Source organism: Myotis nattereri, assembly GCF_964212035.1.
Source record: "Myotis nattereri genome assembly, chromosome: 1".
In the NCBI taxonomy this organism is placed as follows: domain Eukaryota; kingdom Metazoa; phylum Chordata; class Mammalia; order Chiroptera; family Vespertilionidae; genus Myotis; species Myotis nattereri.
The window spans coordinates 178351154-178364357 of NC_138075.1; the positions used below are offsets into that span (position 1 = coordinate 178351154).

Sequence of the window (13204 nt, forward strand, 5' to 3'; positions counted from 1 at the left end):
ATAGCAAAGAGAACAAGTGTTATATTCAAGATGCAATTCTTTGTGATTGGACATCAGATGACATGATAGCTTATGTTTTGCTTTGACAAGTGGACATTTCTGTAGATCATACTTTCTAATCTAGGCAATTCATTTACATTTGCTCAACCTTTACAGCAATTCCAAAAGCTATAGAAGAGAAAACAAATTTGAAATTTGCACACAGCCTCACTCCTGGTATTAGCAATCAAACATGGCTTTTCTAATTATGGGGCAAGTGATATTCCCCCCTTTCTTGGTGCTACAACTGCCCCTGCCAACCAGCAGCTGGTTGTTGATAATAATTTCATGAAAATATGTAGACACTAGATTCATATGTTTTTATAACTAGAGGCCTGGTGCACAAAATTTGTATACTGCGGGTGGAGGGGTCCCTCAGACCGGCCTGCGCCCTTGCCCTCTCACAGTCTGGGAGCCCTGCCATCCACAGAGGGAGGCCCCGCCCACCCGTCTCAGTGCTGCCAACCAGGTAGCCTGGGCCTCTCCCCAGCCAGGGCTCTGCTATCGATTGCTCCCCAGAGGGAGACCCTGCCCACCCCCACAGCACCACCAGCTGGGTAGCCTGGGCCTCCCTCTTTGGGGTGATTGATTGCAGAGCCCCCTCATTGATCACCTCACCAGCCAGTGGCCTAGGCCTCTCTCTGCGGGGCAATCATGGGGCGATGGCGGGGCCCCCCAACCAATTGCATTGCACCCGCCTTGGCTGGCCTGGTGCCAGTGCATGTCACAGCATGGTCATCCAGACGGTCGTTCTGCTGTTCGACCTTTTGGCCTATTTGCATATTACGCTTTTATTATTATAGATAATGACCTTGGTGAGCAAAGGGTAGAGTGTGCTTGCCTCTGTAACTCAACATAACGTTTCTTACTGAGTTATCTCTCTGTGTGATTTGTTACATAGCATTTTTAAATATGTTGCCACACAGGGAAAACTTATAATCAGAAGTAAAAGGAGTGCCTTGTTCAGCCCTGTAAGTGTTTATGAGCTATTAGAGGCGCCCAAGGTTGGGGAAAAAATCCCATGGGATTTTTTTTTTTTTCCATTGGAAGTCTGAAACTATTATAACAAATAAGCACTACTTCATTACTGGCTTCTTGTGAGATAATGTGGTTAAAGAAAAGAATATAGTGTGATATTGTATTTTATCAAATTGCTTAGCCTTTGAGCAAGTAAATAGATGACTTGAAGGCCTGCCTTTAGCTCTAACAGAGTGCACAAACACTGCAGTGTGTTACCCTGGGCACCCTGGAGAATTCCTGAGCTGCTGTGATTGGCTGTTCTTTTGGTTTCCATTGAGTTACCCTAATATTTGAACACAGAACATGATTCTGTGTGGGTAGTATATTGTAGTTAGATTTATCTCTCTGGGCTGAATTTCATTCTTTTTTTACTAGAGTGAGTTATATGCCCTGGTGTACTGGCTCCCAGAGGATAGATGTGAAGATGAGCAGTGGATAATTTCAGTGGCTAAACTTCTCTTGTGCTTCTATTATTTTTAGTATGGTTTAAAGGAAAAAATACATGGAAAGATAAAGGAGACATTCATCTTGTGGTATTTTACGACTAGTAAGCATCACCTTTGAAACTGCAGCATTTAACTTTGATTGAGAGAATGTAATGAAAAAAGATGTGTAATAGAGAGGAAAAATATTAGTTTCAGAAGAAATGTAACCATGTGATTTTTTTTCTCTTACCACAGAGAACATACATATTTACCTTTCTACTCAGTTCTCGGTTATTCATGCATCCGTATGAGCTAATGGCCAAAGTTTGCCACTTATGTGTTGAGCACCAGAGACTAAATGACCCAAACAGTGATAAGGTAATTATATGATCGAACTTTACGATTTTTTTCTATTAAGTTTGGTAACTCTGAGGCTTAGATTTTGTGAAATTGGTTTCCTAGGCTGAGGTACATAAGTGGTATTGTTGCCATGCACAGGGGATTGGGAATGGCATAACGAGCACATTACACATCTCATGGCATGGAACATTCCGGACCCTGCCTTAGGTTGGTGGCTCTTTGGATTGACTGGGGGAAGGAGGAAGTAGAGCTTCTTCAATCCCAAAGACTTTGCACTAGAAGTCTATCAGGGACACTGTTTGTAATTATTTATTTGATGTGGTCCATGGTGATAGACATCACTGAATTAGATTTTGCTTTTTCTCCCTAGAACCAGATAAGAAAAATTGCACCCAAAATCCTTCAACTTCTGACAGAATGGACAGAAACTTTTCCTTATGATTTCCGGGATGAAAGAATGATGAGGAACTTAAAAGACCTGGCTCACCGGATAGCCAGTGGCGAGGAGGTGGGTAACCTGACTAGCAGGGCTGCTTGCACCTCTGGGCAGGGCCTTGGTGAGGAACGATGCTGAGCGAGGTATCAGGATCTCCAAGGCTTCCTGTTTTTGTTTTTTTTGTGTGTTTTTTTTTTAATCTTTGAGCAAGTTCTCTCCATAGCACATCGGTCTGTTTGGGGTGTTAAGTGGGGATGATTATACAATCCCACTTCCAAGGGTATAATCTAGAGCTTTATGTGATTAATTTGGGGGTATGTTCATGTCAATTCATGCACAGGATTCCTGTTGCAAGCATGGGTGTTTTTTGTGTCTTATTTTTTTTTTAAATTCAATTTATTGGGATAACATAAGTTTCAGGGGTACAACTTTGTAATACATCATCTGTATATTTCATACTCACCACCAAACTCTAAGTCTCCTTCCATCACCTTATATTTGACCCCCTTTATCCTCTTCATCCTCCCCCTCCCCTTGCAGATGTTTTTAATTTGACTGTACACATACTCTTTTTCCTCCAAAAAGGTTTGACATATTAAGATAGATACTAGCTATCATATTGGTAGATATAAACACTAATAGATAGAAAATAACATATTAATATAATAACAGATAGAAGTAGTATATTAATAAGTTATAAATAGAAATAGAGATTGTACCATGGAAATGAGAAAACAAATAGGCTAATGTTGAGACCAGTCCAACAGGACAGGTTGCTGTGATTTGAGTGTAAGCTCCAGATAAAAGGGAAAAATACAGTTGGTTATGTAATTTTCACTGTCAGAAAAGAGAAAGCATCCTAATTTTTCAGGGCATTGAGTTAAATGCTATTTTAAAAAAACATTTATATGAGAGACTTTGTACAGGGGCAATAGAATGAGGTCAGGGAAACCACTCTGTATAGTGTTTATAACAGACGCTCCTTGATAAAAATGGAGACCGTAAGATTAATGTGTAAATTAACAAAGGTTATTCTTTGTGAGAGGACAAGAGAAGGATCCAGGACGTCAGGAAGTTGATTCAAGGCTAGCACCTACAATAGGTGGAGATGGAAAGTAAGCCTCTTAGAAAATCTTTCATAAATATTGCTTCCCTCAGGTGAGCCTTTGATAAGCGCTAACTAGCTGTGACAAATTCAAGGTTATCCTCTTTGAAGCAGGCCTGGAGGGTTGGTATTCTGTGTTGAGGCTTGTTGGGCAAAGATGTCTTTGTAGTTTCTCTGTTGCTGGTGAGCTCCTAGGAGCAAGTTACTTAGGCACAGATACAACATTTTCACATAGAAAGAGATAGATGAAGCTCTTGGCTGATGTCTTGTTTCTTTCATCTTACAATGCATCTCCCATTTACAGTAACCTTCCTTGAGAAGTCAGTCTTTCACTGGCATGCTGTTAAGATCATGTAACGAGACACTGTATCTATTCTATTTCTCGTGAACACGTTTTAATACCATTTCTCCTGACTTATAAAAAAATCAGAATAAAATTTTGTAAGATTAGCACTTGAAAAATTTGCACTTGCTTTCCCACATTATGTTCTCCTGAAAACAGAATTAACCCTTCTACTGTTTCCTTATGACATACTGACTCCTGCTGAAGACAGCGCTGTTTCCATAAGGCTGAATGAGGGGTTTCCTGAGTCATTTTGCAAGTTACGTCTGTTATAATCATTTTGCCAGTTTGTGTGACAGGTTCGAGCGAGGTATGAATTGGTAAGTCCCTCACTCACAAAGGCACACATTTAGCATCGCAGTTGACTTGTGTAGTGAATATTTTACTAGAGGCTTGGCTGTTGGGTTGCTTGGTAGGGTCGGTGCAGGCTCAGTGACTTGACTATGACAAGCTGCTCGGAAGGTTAGTGACTTCTCAGGAACTTTTTCTTGTATGAAGGCTGAGCCCTGAGTCCGTCGGTGCTTCCTCCAGGTTACGTGGTGTTTTGAGTTCTTGATATGGCAGTATCTTGAAATGGCTGAAATGGTGACTTGGTCCTTTCCCAAAGGAACACTAATAAAAAGTCAACACTAATAAAAAGTTAGTGGTTTGAAAATGCCAAATGGATAGCTTTTTGTCCTTCTTGTCATGGGAGAAAGGGAAGTGGTTTCTATGTGTGTTGGCCAGGTGGATCTTGTTTTAAACAAAATCAAGCCACTTAGGGGTTGGATGGAACTGTGCAAAGGGCAAACAGCCTTCTGACCTGGCTTCTTACCAGCATTTCTGTGTTAATAACAAATCCTTGATAAACCTTTAGATTTGCAGATGCTCTTGAGTGTGAAAAGAGATGAGAGTATAAGCCAAGACAAAGAATTGATTAACCTTGGTGTTGAGCGGAGAGATGTCACCTGCCTTGGTCAGGTCGGGTTTATAGTGAGATTTGTTCCTTCTCTTGCTGTCCAGTATTCAGAATTGGGACCACACTCGGCAGCTGTGTGTGCTTTTGCAAGTCCATAAATTTCTTGCTCCTTCTTCATTTCTATAAATCATAGAGATGACTGTCTGTTAATATCCCTTTCAGCTCTAAAATTTTGGGATGGTTGCTCTTTCCTCAGTTCTTTGCTTGGCATGCCACTCACCTGTGTTGTGGTTAGGTGTCCCCCCAACCACAACCACCCTCCCCCCATTATTGGCTTTCACTGTTTTTTTCAAGCAGAATGAATGAACAAATGAACGACTTGTTTCTTATTCAATTACTGGAATAGGAAAAAAATATTTCCCTCTACAGAAAAATTATTTCCCTCCACGGGAAGGAGCATGGGCTGGGGTTGGGACTTGTTGCTTCTTGCCTGGGACTTTACAGATTTTCTTGGCAGTCAGTGAATCCAGGTGTGCCCCATATATACTTTAGTCAGATTTTTTTTTTGAATCTGCTAGGACAGTTCCACATAATTTGGCTTAATATGTTTCCCCCTTGGGGGTTTGCCCAAAATAAAGTGGTTTATTAAGACTTGCCTGCAAGAAACATGAAACAAAACTAATGAATGAATTGTATGACAAATGACTATCGTGGGTAGAATGCAGTTTTCTCTTACAGAGCTGGTCGTTATTCTGCCTTTATTTGCCAGGTAATTACTGTAACTGGCATTTGAAGTTATAAAAAAGAATAAATACATATTTAGCAATTCATGACTCAGTAAGGAAGCATGCTTAACAACACGAAGCTTGGTTTCTCAAGGAAGCAAATGGCAAAAAAAAAACACTTTTAAAGAGGTTATGCACATATATATGTGCTTTCTGCCTCTCAATATCTCTCTCTACTCGCACATGCACACACACACAGAAAGAGTCTAGTTCTTTGTTATTTAAATAGCTTTCTCTCTCGTATATTCTGTTGTATGCATTTTCCCCTTATGCTTTGTTGTTTTTGCTCATTAGCTGAATCCTTGACTGTACATTCCACTACCTCTTCCCTAAGAAAGCATTTCCTAAAGTGTAGAATAAGAATCTTTCACCAGGTATGCTAGTGGAGCATTGGTTCTCACACTTTGCTGAATATCAGAATCACCTAGGGAGCATTTATTATGACATTTGAAACAGAAAACTGAAGAAATCATTTTAGGTTCATAAACTTTTATTGTAACTCGATTTTGAAAGAAGAGGGAAGGGAATAGGGAAGAGGGGTTTTATTTTTATTGAGGTATAATTGGCATACAACATCATATTAGTTTCAGGTGTACAACATAATGATTTAAGATTTGTCTGTATTGTGAAATGATGACCACAGTAAGTCTGTCCAATATTCAGAATTGTCACCATACATAGTTACAACATTTTTTTTCTTGTGATAACTTTCCAAGATTTACTCTCTTAGCAACTTTCAAATATGTGAAACAAGATTATTAATTATAGTCACCATGCTATACAGTATATCCCCAGGACTTATTTATTTTATAACTGGAAGTTGGTACCTTTTGACCCTCCTCTCATTTTGTGCTCCCTTCCTAACCCCACAGCCCCCAGATGCAAGATTTGAAATAGCCCTTAATTCAGCCTTGAACAGCTTTGAATTTCAAAGAAAGGCGTATTCTTTGTGTGACAAGCATGATAGATAGATGATAGATAGATAGATAGATAGATAGATAGATAGATAGATAGATAGCATCTTCAAAACTGATCATCTTAATGTTGTGGAGAAGATAGATTTTCAAAGGTTCAATTTTGCTAAACAGGCATTTCATTAGTGATTTTAGGGTGGTCTTGAATGTTGAGAGAAAAGAGGGTCATCTAATGGACAGTTTAGAGAACTCAGTGGAATGTATACCAGATAAGTTGAGAAGAAGAGAAGAAAGAGAGGTCTGTGTAGGCCTTTTTGCCTTGACTATGTGAGAACTGAACATTTCCAATGTGGTTTTCCTTGGCTTCAGTATGCAACTATCTATTCATTTGAGTTTTTGTAATATGCTCTGGTAACCAGATTGCCTCTGGAAAATAATATGGTTCTTACACTTATAGGTAAGATGCCATTTAATTTTCAGATAACTAATCTCAAGAAATGATTTTGTGGCACACTTTTAGAAAGGAGCTGATTAGGCAGTGGAATGTAAACAGGCCCTTCTATGTTCAGTTCACTGGGACTCCCCCGTTGGAGCTGCCAACCAAAGGACCACGCTGGCATTGAACTGGCCAGAGTGCCATGCTTTGATAAGGCCTCATAACTTCTCAAGAAGGACAGTTGTTTGGCAATTTGGGGCTGGAAAAGGAAGATTGACATTTATTGATTCTACATGCATTGCTTTAAAAGCCAGTTTCTCTTAAGTGTTGTGGCTGTAGCGAATGCAGTAGCGAACAGGTGGCAGATGGCAGTAGCATTATGGGGAGCATTGCCATGTGAAAGAGTTCAGTTGTGAACTTGAGAACTGATTCCTGAGTACAAAAGAAACGAACATGAGTCAAGTAGAGGTCAGGTAGATAAATGAATATCCACCTCTTCTTAGCGTCACCCACGTTATGTGTGGAAGCCAGGAAGGTGGTTGAGGGGTGAGTGGGAAGTAATGGTGTATTTCTGTCAGGTAGTTGTTCAAGCCCTTGACTAATGAGATTGGAAATGTTAGGCGTGGGGAAATCACAGAGGTGGCTCTAAATAAAAGGTGTTAGGGAAAGGATGCTCTGACTTGAGATCCAAGTATTTTAACACACCAAAATTCAACCAGTACATTCCTGTGCAGCCCAGAGAACATTTAGTTATACATGGTGCGTGGTACACTGGATTTCTTCTGTAGGTAATCCCAAATGTCACTGTAGTCTTTTCTTGGTCCAATCTACTCTCAAGAGCAGCCCAATGAAAGAACTAAATCTTACAAGCCTGAAAAGATTGCTCTTATGTATTTGTCTTCTTTTAAACTATTAGAGCTTGGCTGGATTCTCCCGTAACTGCTCTGGGCCAAGATGGTTCTCCACCATCAAATCATTTAAGTCTATAGTCTGTGAGGCTGCATAGCAGTGAAATAGACTTGCAGAGCCAGGATGTAACCAGTTGCTTCTTCCCTTGGCAGACATATAGGAAGAACGTCCAGCAGATGATCCAATGTCTAATCCGCAAGCTTGCTGCCCTCAGCCAGTATGAGGAAGTCCTGGCAAAAATCAGCTCCACATCTACAGACCGGCTCACAGTTATCAGGACCAAGCCACAGTCCATACAAAGGGACATCATCACTGTCTGCAGTGACCCTTACACGTTGGCCCAGCAGCTGACTCACATAGAGCTGGTAAGGTTATTGTCATCCTGCTCTTGGTGGCCACTCACTTGCTTTGCTGTGGCAACCAGTGTGTGTGTCAGCAGCAATGTCACAGGAGAGGTTAGAACATTCCAAATGGAAACTAATCTGTGAAATAGCTGGAATGGGTTTTGTTTAGACGTTTGAATATGAATGTTTCTGATATTCTGGGAATTCACTTTAAAGTAAATACTCAGTAAAGACTGAAAGAGCAGAGAGTTTATTGACCTTCCTCCTCTTGCCCCTCTAATTAATTTTCCCATAACTTGTTCAGCTTTTCACTATCTAGTGTAGCATTGACTCAAACAGAAAATTGCCTCTGCTTAGGGTTAAAGGCTCATTTTACAAGCTGCATAAAAAGTGGGGGTAGTGCCAAAAGTCAATAGACAGTTGAAAGTCCATTTCTTCTAATTTTTAAAAATCCTGTTGACCTGCTGGGTTTGTGTTCCAGGAAAGGCTCAATTACATCGGGCCAGAAGAATTTGTTCAGGCATTTGTGCAGAAGGATCCTTTGGACAACGACAAGGTAATCAGTCCACCCAGAGGTCATCCCTGAAATCAGAAATGGAATCCCTTAGCCTGTGATAGTGGGTATAGGAGACAGAAATTGGAATTATTTGTTTTAGGTTTTAAAATTGAAAGTTTTATTTTATTAGCCTTGACTGATTCATTGCAGTTTTCTTGAGTCAAGTGCCCAAGTGCCATCACAGTATTCTTACCCTATCACCAACTTTGAGCCTCTTCTTGCTCCTTATTGGGAAATTTAATAAGCAAGTGGATGCAGGCATTTGTGGTGATGAAATGAGGAGACATAAGAGTAATGGTTTTAGCAGATTAAGTGAGAAAGAAAATACTCTGCTCATGATTCAACAATCACAGGGGCAGGAAAGACAGGATGCACATCCAGGCTGCTGAGCAAGGGTGTTTACTGCTTGGCCGCTTGCTTTGAGGTGAATCCCTCATGAATGGTTTGTTGCCTGAGTGAACCCCACATGGAAGGAAGACAACACTGGGCATGGACCGTACACTCAGTGAACATACATAAGGAATTTTTTCCCCAGGGACCTCCAGAAACATTTCAAATTTTTAGGCAAAGTCTGTATCACCAGCTAATGACACTCTCCTTTGGGAGTCTGGGCAACAGCTGTTTTCCTGCCTTAGAATAGTTTCCTGCAGTACAGGAAGTGAAGATTAGGTTTTGCAATCAGTAGAAGGCTAATAGACTTTTTTGGGTATGTGTTTCTTTTGGAAGGAAGGACAGAGGGGTGTAATTAATCTGTACAAGCTTGGCTTTGAACTCTGAGATGAGCTTAACTCCTTTAGTTTTTGAACACTATGTTACTCACCCTCCCAAGGACGATGGTGGTGTAGCCTTCCATTTATCTACTTTGAAAGATAATTAGTGTCTTGCTCCATGATTCTCCAAAATTTTGTCCTAGTTTTTAGAAAACAATTGGCTAGTCTTTGGCACTCTCAGCTTCTCCTTGCTGTGTTGGGAGCAATTGATATTCACACCCCATGCATCAGGCAAGATGGTCGTAGAATGCAGCCAAACCCTTCTTTTGACTTGTGTTCTGGAGGACAATTCCCACCCAGAGAAACTTGGTTTCCTGGGAGGAGAGGGCACCATAATGAATGTATCAGAGTATATTTCTAGACCTTAGGGGTTTCGCTGGACTATCTATACTAAGAGGTTCTGATATGTCTATAAAAATAGTCAAGAATGTTAGTCTTCCTCCATCTCTTTTTCTGTCTCTCTTTTCCCATAAAGCTTTCCTAATCCATAAACTGAGAATAAAGTCCCACATATGACAAAAATTAGTGCCTCTTCTTCCCCCCTCCACTTCATCTGCTCATTTTTCTTTCCTTTAGAGTTGTTACAGTGAACGGAAGAAAACACGGAATTTAGAGGCTTATGTGGAATGGTTTAATCGCCTCAGCTACTTGGTTGCAACGGAAATCTGCATGGTGAGAAAATGAATTTTCTCGGTCTCCTAGCTCTCTGCATTATTTTTCCTTAGTTATTTTACATCTGTTGGGCCTGCATGTCGGATAACTTTCCTCATTCTCCTTTTTCTCTACAGCCTGTGAAGAAGAAGCACCGGGCAAGGATGATTGAGTACTTCATTGACGTCGCTCGGGAGTGTTTTAACATCGGCAACTTCAATTCCTTAATGGCAATCATCTGTGAGTGTTTTCTGGCAGATACATGCCCTTTTTGTTTTATTCTTTATAAATCTTTATTTTTGGAAGAATTACATATGCCCCCCTTTTTCCCCTCCATTGCCCTCTCCCACCTCCTTTATTTTTATAGGTCCTGTGAAATGTAGCCACTGAAAATTTGCAAATAATACAGTTTTGTTAATGAAAACTGTACTTTTTAATCCTGAATTGTTTCAGTGTTCAGAATGCTTTAAATACCCAAATTGATAGAAGTATGAATAATCTTTTAAAAGTACACTAGAATTCATGGAATATATTTAGTCATTTTATCCTCATCTGAATATTTACCTATAAAAGCTTATAAGTGAGATGTTTTTCTAAATTGTGTTTAAAAAGTGGGCAGCTTTTGTGTCCAGCATTATAGAAATATTTGATCTGAGACTAAAGTATATGATTCCATCAGCATGGACAAGAGAGTGGCTTGAGAAACTGGAACATTTTCTGAATGCCATCTCTGAGTACTTACCAGTGCAGACCTTATAACCCTGGAATGCAGGTGTTGCTGCTCCTTTCTATCATGGGAATTTAAATGCCAGGGACCATGTGTCTTTCCATTCAACATGTCAACATAGGGCATGGGGTTAGTTTTCCTAAATGATGCCTGTTGTCTTGCCACATTGATTGACAAGGACTTTTTCATTAAAAGTGTCCTAATTCATATAATAAATGATATGGCTGTGCTATACATTGTAGGTACTCAGTAAATATTTGAATATTTACCTGACTCTTTAGAGTTAGGGTCAGTTTAAAGCCAGAGATTTATTAGGATCAAAATTCAGTAATCTCTCCTCTCACCAATTTCTCTTTCCATATCATTTCCACTTTGTCTTTTCCATAAAAATACTGGCCAAGTTTCTGCTCTTTATCTGGCTCACTCCATGAAAATAGTGAACAGAATCTATAATAATAAAAGTGTAATATGCTAATTAGACCGGACATCCTTCCGGATGAAGCCAGGGCTGCGAGGGAAGCCCAGGTCCCGGGTGCCAGAAGGAAGCCGGTGCTGGCAGCCAGGGGAAGGGAGGCCTACTCTTTTTTTAAAAATATATTTTATTGATTTTTTACAGAGAGGAAGGGAGAGGGATACAGAGTTAGAAACATCGACAAGAGAGAAACATCAATTAGCTGCCTCCTGCACACTCCCTACTGGGTATGTGCCCGCAACCAAAGTACATGCCCTTGACCGGAATCGACCTGGGACCCCTGAGTCCGCAGGCCGACGCTGTATCCACGGAGCCAAACCAGTTAGGGCAGGAAGGCCTACTCTTGTATGAATTTCGTGCATCAGGCCTCTAGTGATATATAAATAGGTACCTGATAGGTCCACGGTCTAGGTAATAGATGATGACTTAATTTTAAGTATATAAGAATTCATGGAATATGTTCAGTATTTATTTTTCCTCCTATGCAATTAGGAAAATGTTAAGATAAGCCACATCATGGGAGAAAATATTTATTATATGTATAGTTGCAAAGAACTTGTATCTACAATCTAAGAACCCTACAAATCAATAGTAAAACAAATAACCCAGTAAAAAAGAAGTGCAAAATATTTGAATAGACACTTCACAAAAGAAGACATACTAGTGGATAATAAGTATATGAAAAGGTGCTCCATCTACATCATTCGTTATCAGAGAAATACAAATTAAAATCACAGTGAAGTACCACTTCACATACTGGAATGACTAAAGTTCAAAAGATTGGTTGCATCAGATATTGGTGAGGATGTGGAACAAGTGGAACTCGTGGAACTCTCAGACATTCTTGGTGGGAATATAAAATGGTATTATACTTTGCAAAAACTGTTTGGCAGTGTCTTATAACGTTTAACTTATACTTAGTAGTGAACACTTTTTCAGAGTATAAGTTAGAATGGCTTTTCTTATATCTCTCTTTCAACTCTCTCTCCCCCTCCCCATTTTAAATGCGAAGCTGGCATGAATATGAGCCCAGTGTCTCGACTAAAGAAAACTTGGGCCAAAGTGAAGACAGCGAAGTTTGATGTGCTTGAGGTATGTGTAGCTGATGTTTCGCTCCTAAGTGACGTTTTATACCTGGAGAGTGGAATTCCTCTGTGTGATCTTGCCTTCTGATCAGATAGTTCTACACAGAAGAAAACCCACCTTATAGACCCAAGGGGAGGAAAGGAAGTAGAGTTGGAGGAGGGGGATAATCAGCTTGTAGACTAGACCTTTCATAGAGAGGACCGAAGAAATGGTGACCTGTCAGTCACATTCCATTGTGTGCCAGGATGGACTCTGGATCCAAAACAGTTCGGAGTTCTACTTCAGTGTGTGTCTACTAACTTAATTTATTCACAGTGTCCCAAAACAGGAGTTCCCCATCCCCACAGAAATACTTATTCTCCATCCTTTCAACAAATTTAGCTAACCTGTGAAGAAGCCCTTCCCATATAGTTCTCAGGAAAGACTTACTCATATCATTATTGCCTTGGCGTATTGGTGCTTTGAATGCACTATCTTTGTAGACATTTATAAAATATTTTTCCCCCAGCTTGGGGATTAACATTGGGTTTGTTACATTTTCTTTATTCATATTGTGTAATAAATACCTTCTTGTAAGGTAGTATGCCTCAATTATTTGTGAATGGTTTGTTACCTACAACAAAGCATAAGTTCATGCTGAAGCATTGGGTCGCTGTATGATGGCTAACCATCAACTGACACATTAACCTTCAAATGAAACTGAGGTTGGTGTTTGACTCTGTTATCAGTTTGAAGTCTAATCTCAGCAGTTCACCTGGAAAGAATTTGGTCTGGGTTTAACATTATCGAAGCTGACGTAGCGCTTGTATAAATAAACCAAACCTCAGGAAGGAAAGAAAACCTTTGTATTCTTATGTGTTTCATGCCTATGTGTGTATAAGAGAGGTAAATGACATTCTTAAGGAGTTCCCTAGTTATTTTGGATTTT

General features: G+C 40.0%; 1 protein-coding gene across 6 annotated transcripts in view; it reads left to right on the forward strand.

The window, feature by feature from the left end:
* Window positions 1-13204, forward strand: part of RASGEF1B (RasGEF domain family member 1B) — a 525540-nt gene that overhangs the window by 499899 nt on the left and 12437 nt on the right. For all 6 annotated transcript variants that reach the window (XM_081095426.1, XM_081095427.1, XM_081095428.1 and 3 more), the window contains 7 exons: window positions 1740-1862; window positions 2215-2352; window positions 7823-8035; window positions 8496-8570; window positions 9917-10012; window positions 10129-10231; window positions 12203-12282. In XM_081095426.1, coding sequence (XP_080951552.1) covers window positions 1740-1862; window positions 2215-2352; window positions 7823-8035; window positions 8496-8570; window positions 9917-10012; window positions 10129-10231; window positions 12203-12282 — 828 coding nt within the window. The remainder of the gene's footprint in view (window positions 1-1739; window positions 1863-2214; window positions 2353-7822; window positions 8036-8495; window positions 8571-9916; window positions 10013-10128; window positions 10232-12202; window positions 12283-13204) is intronic.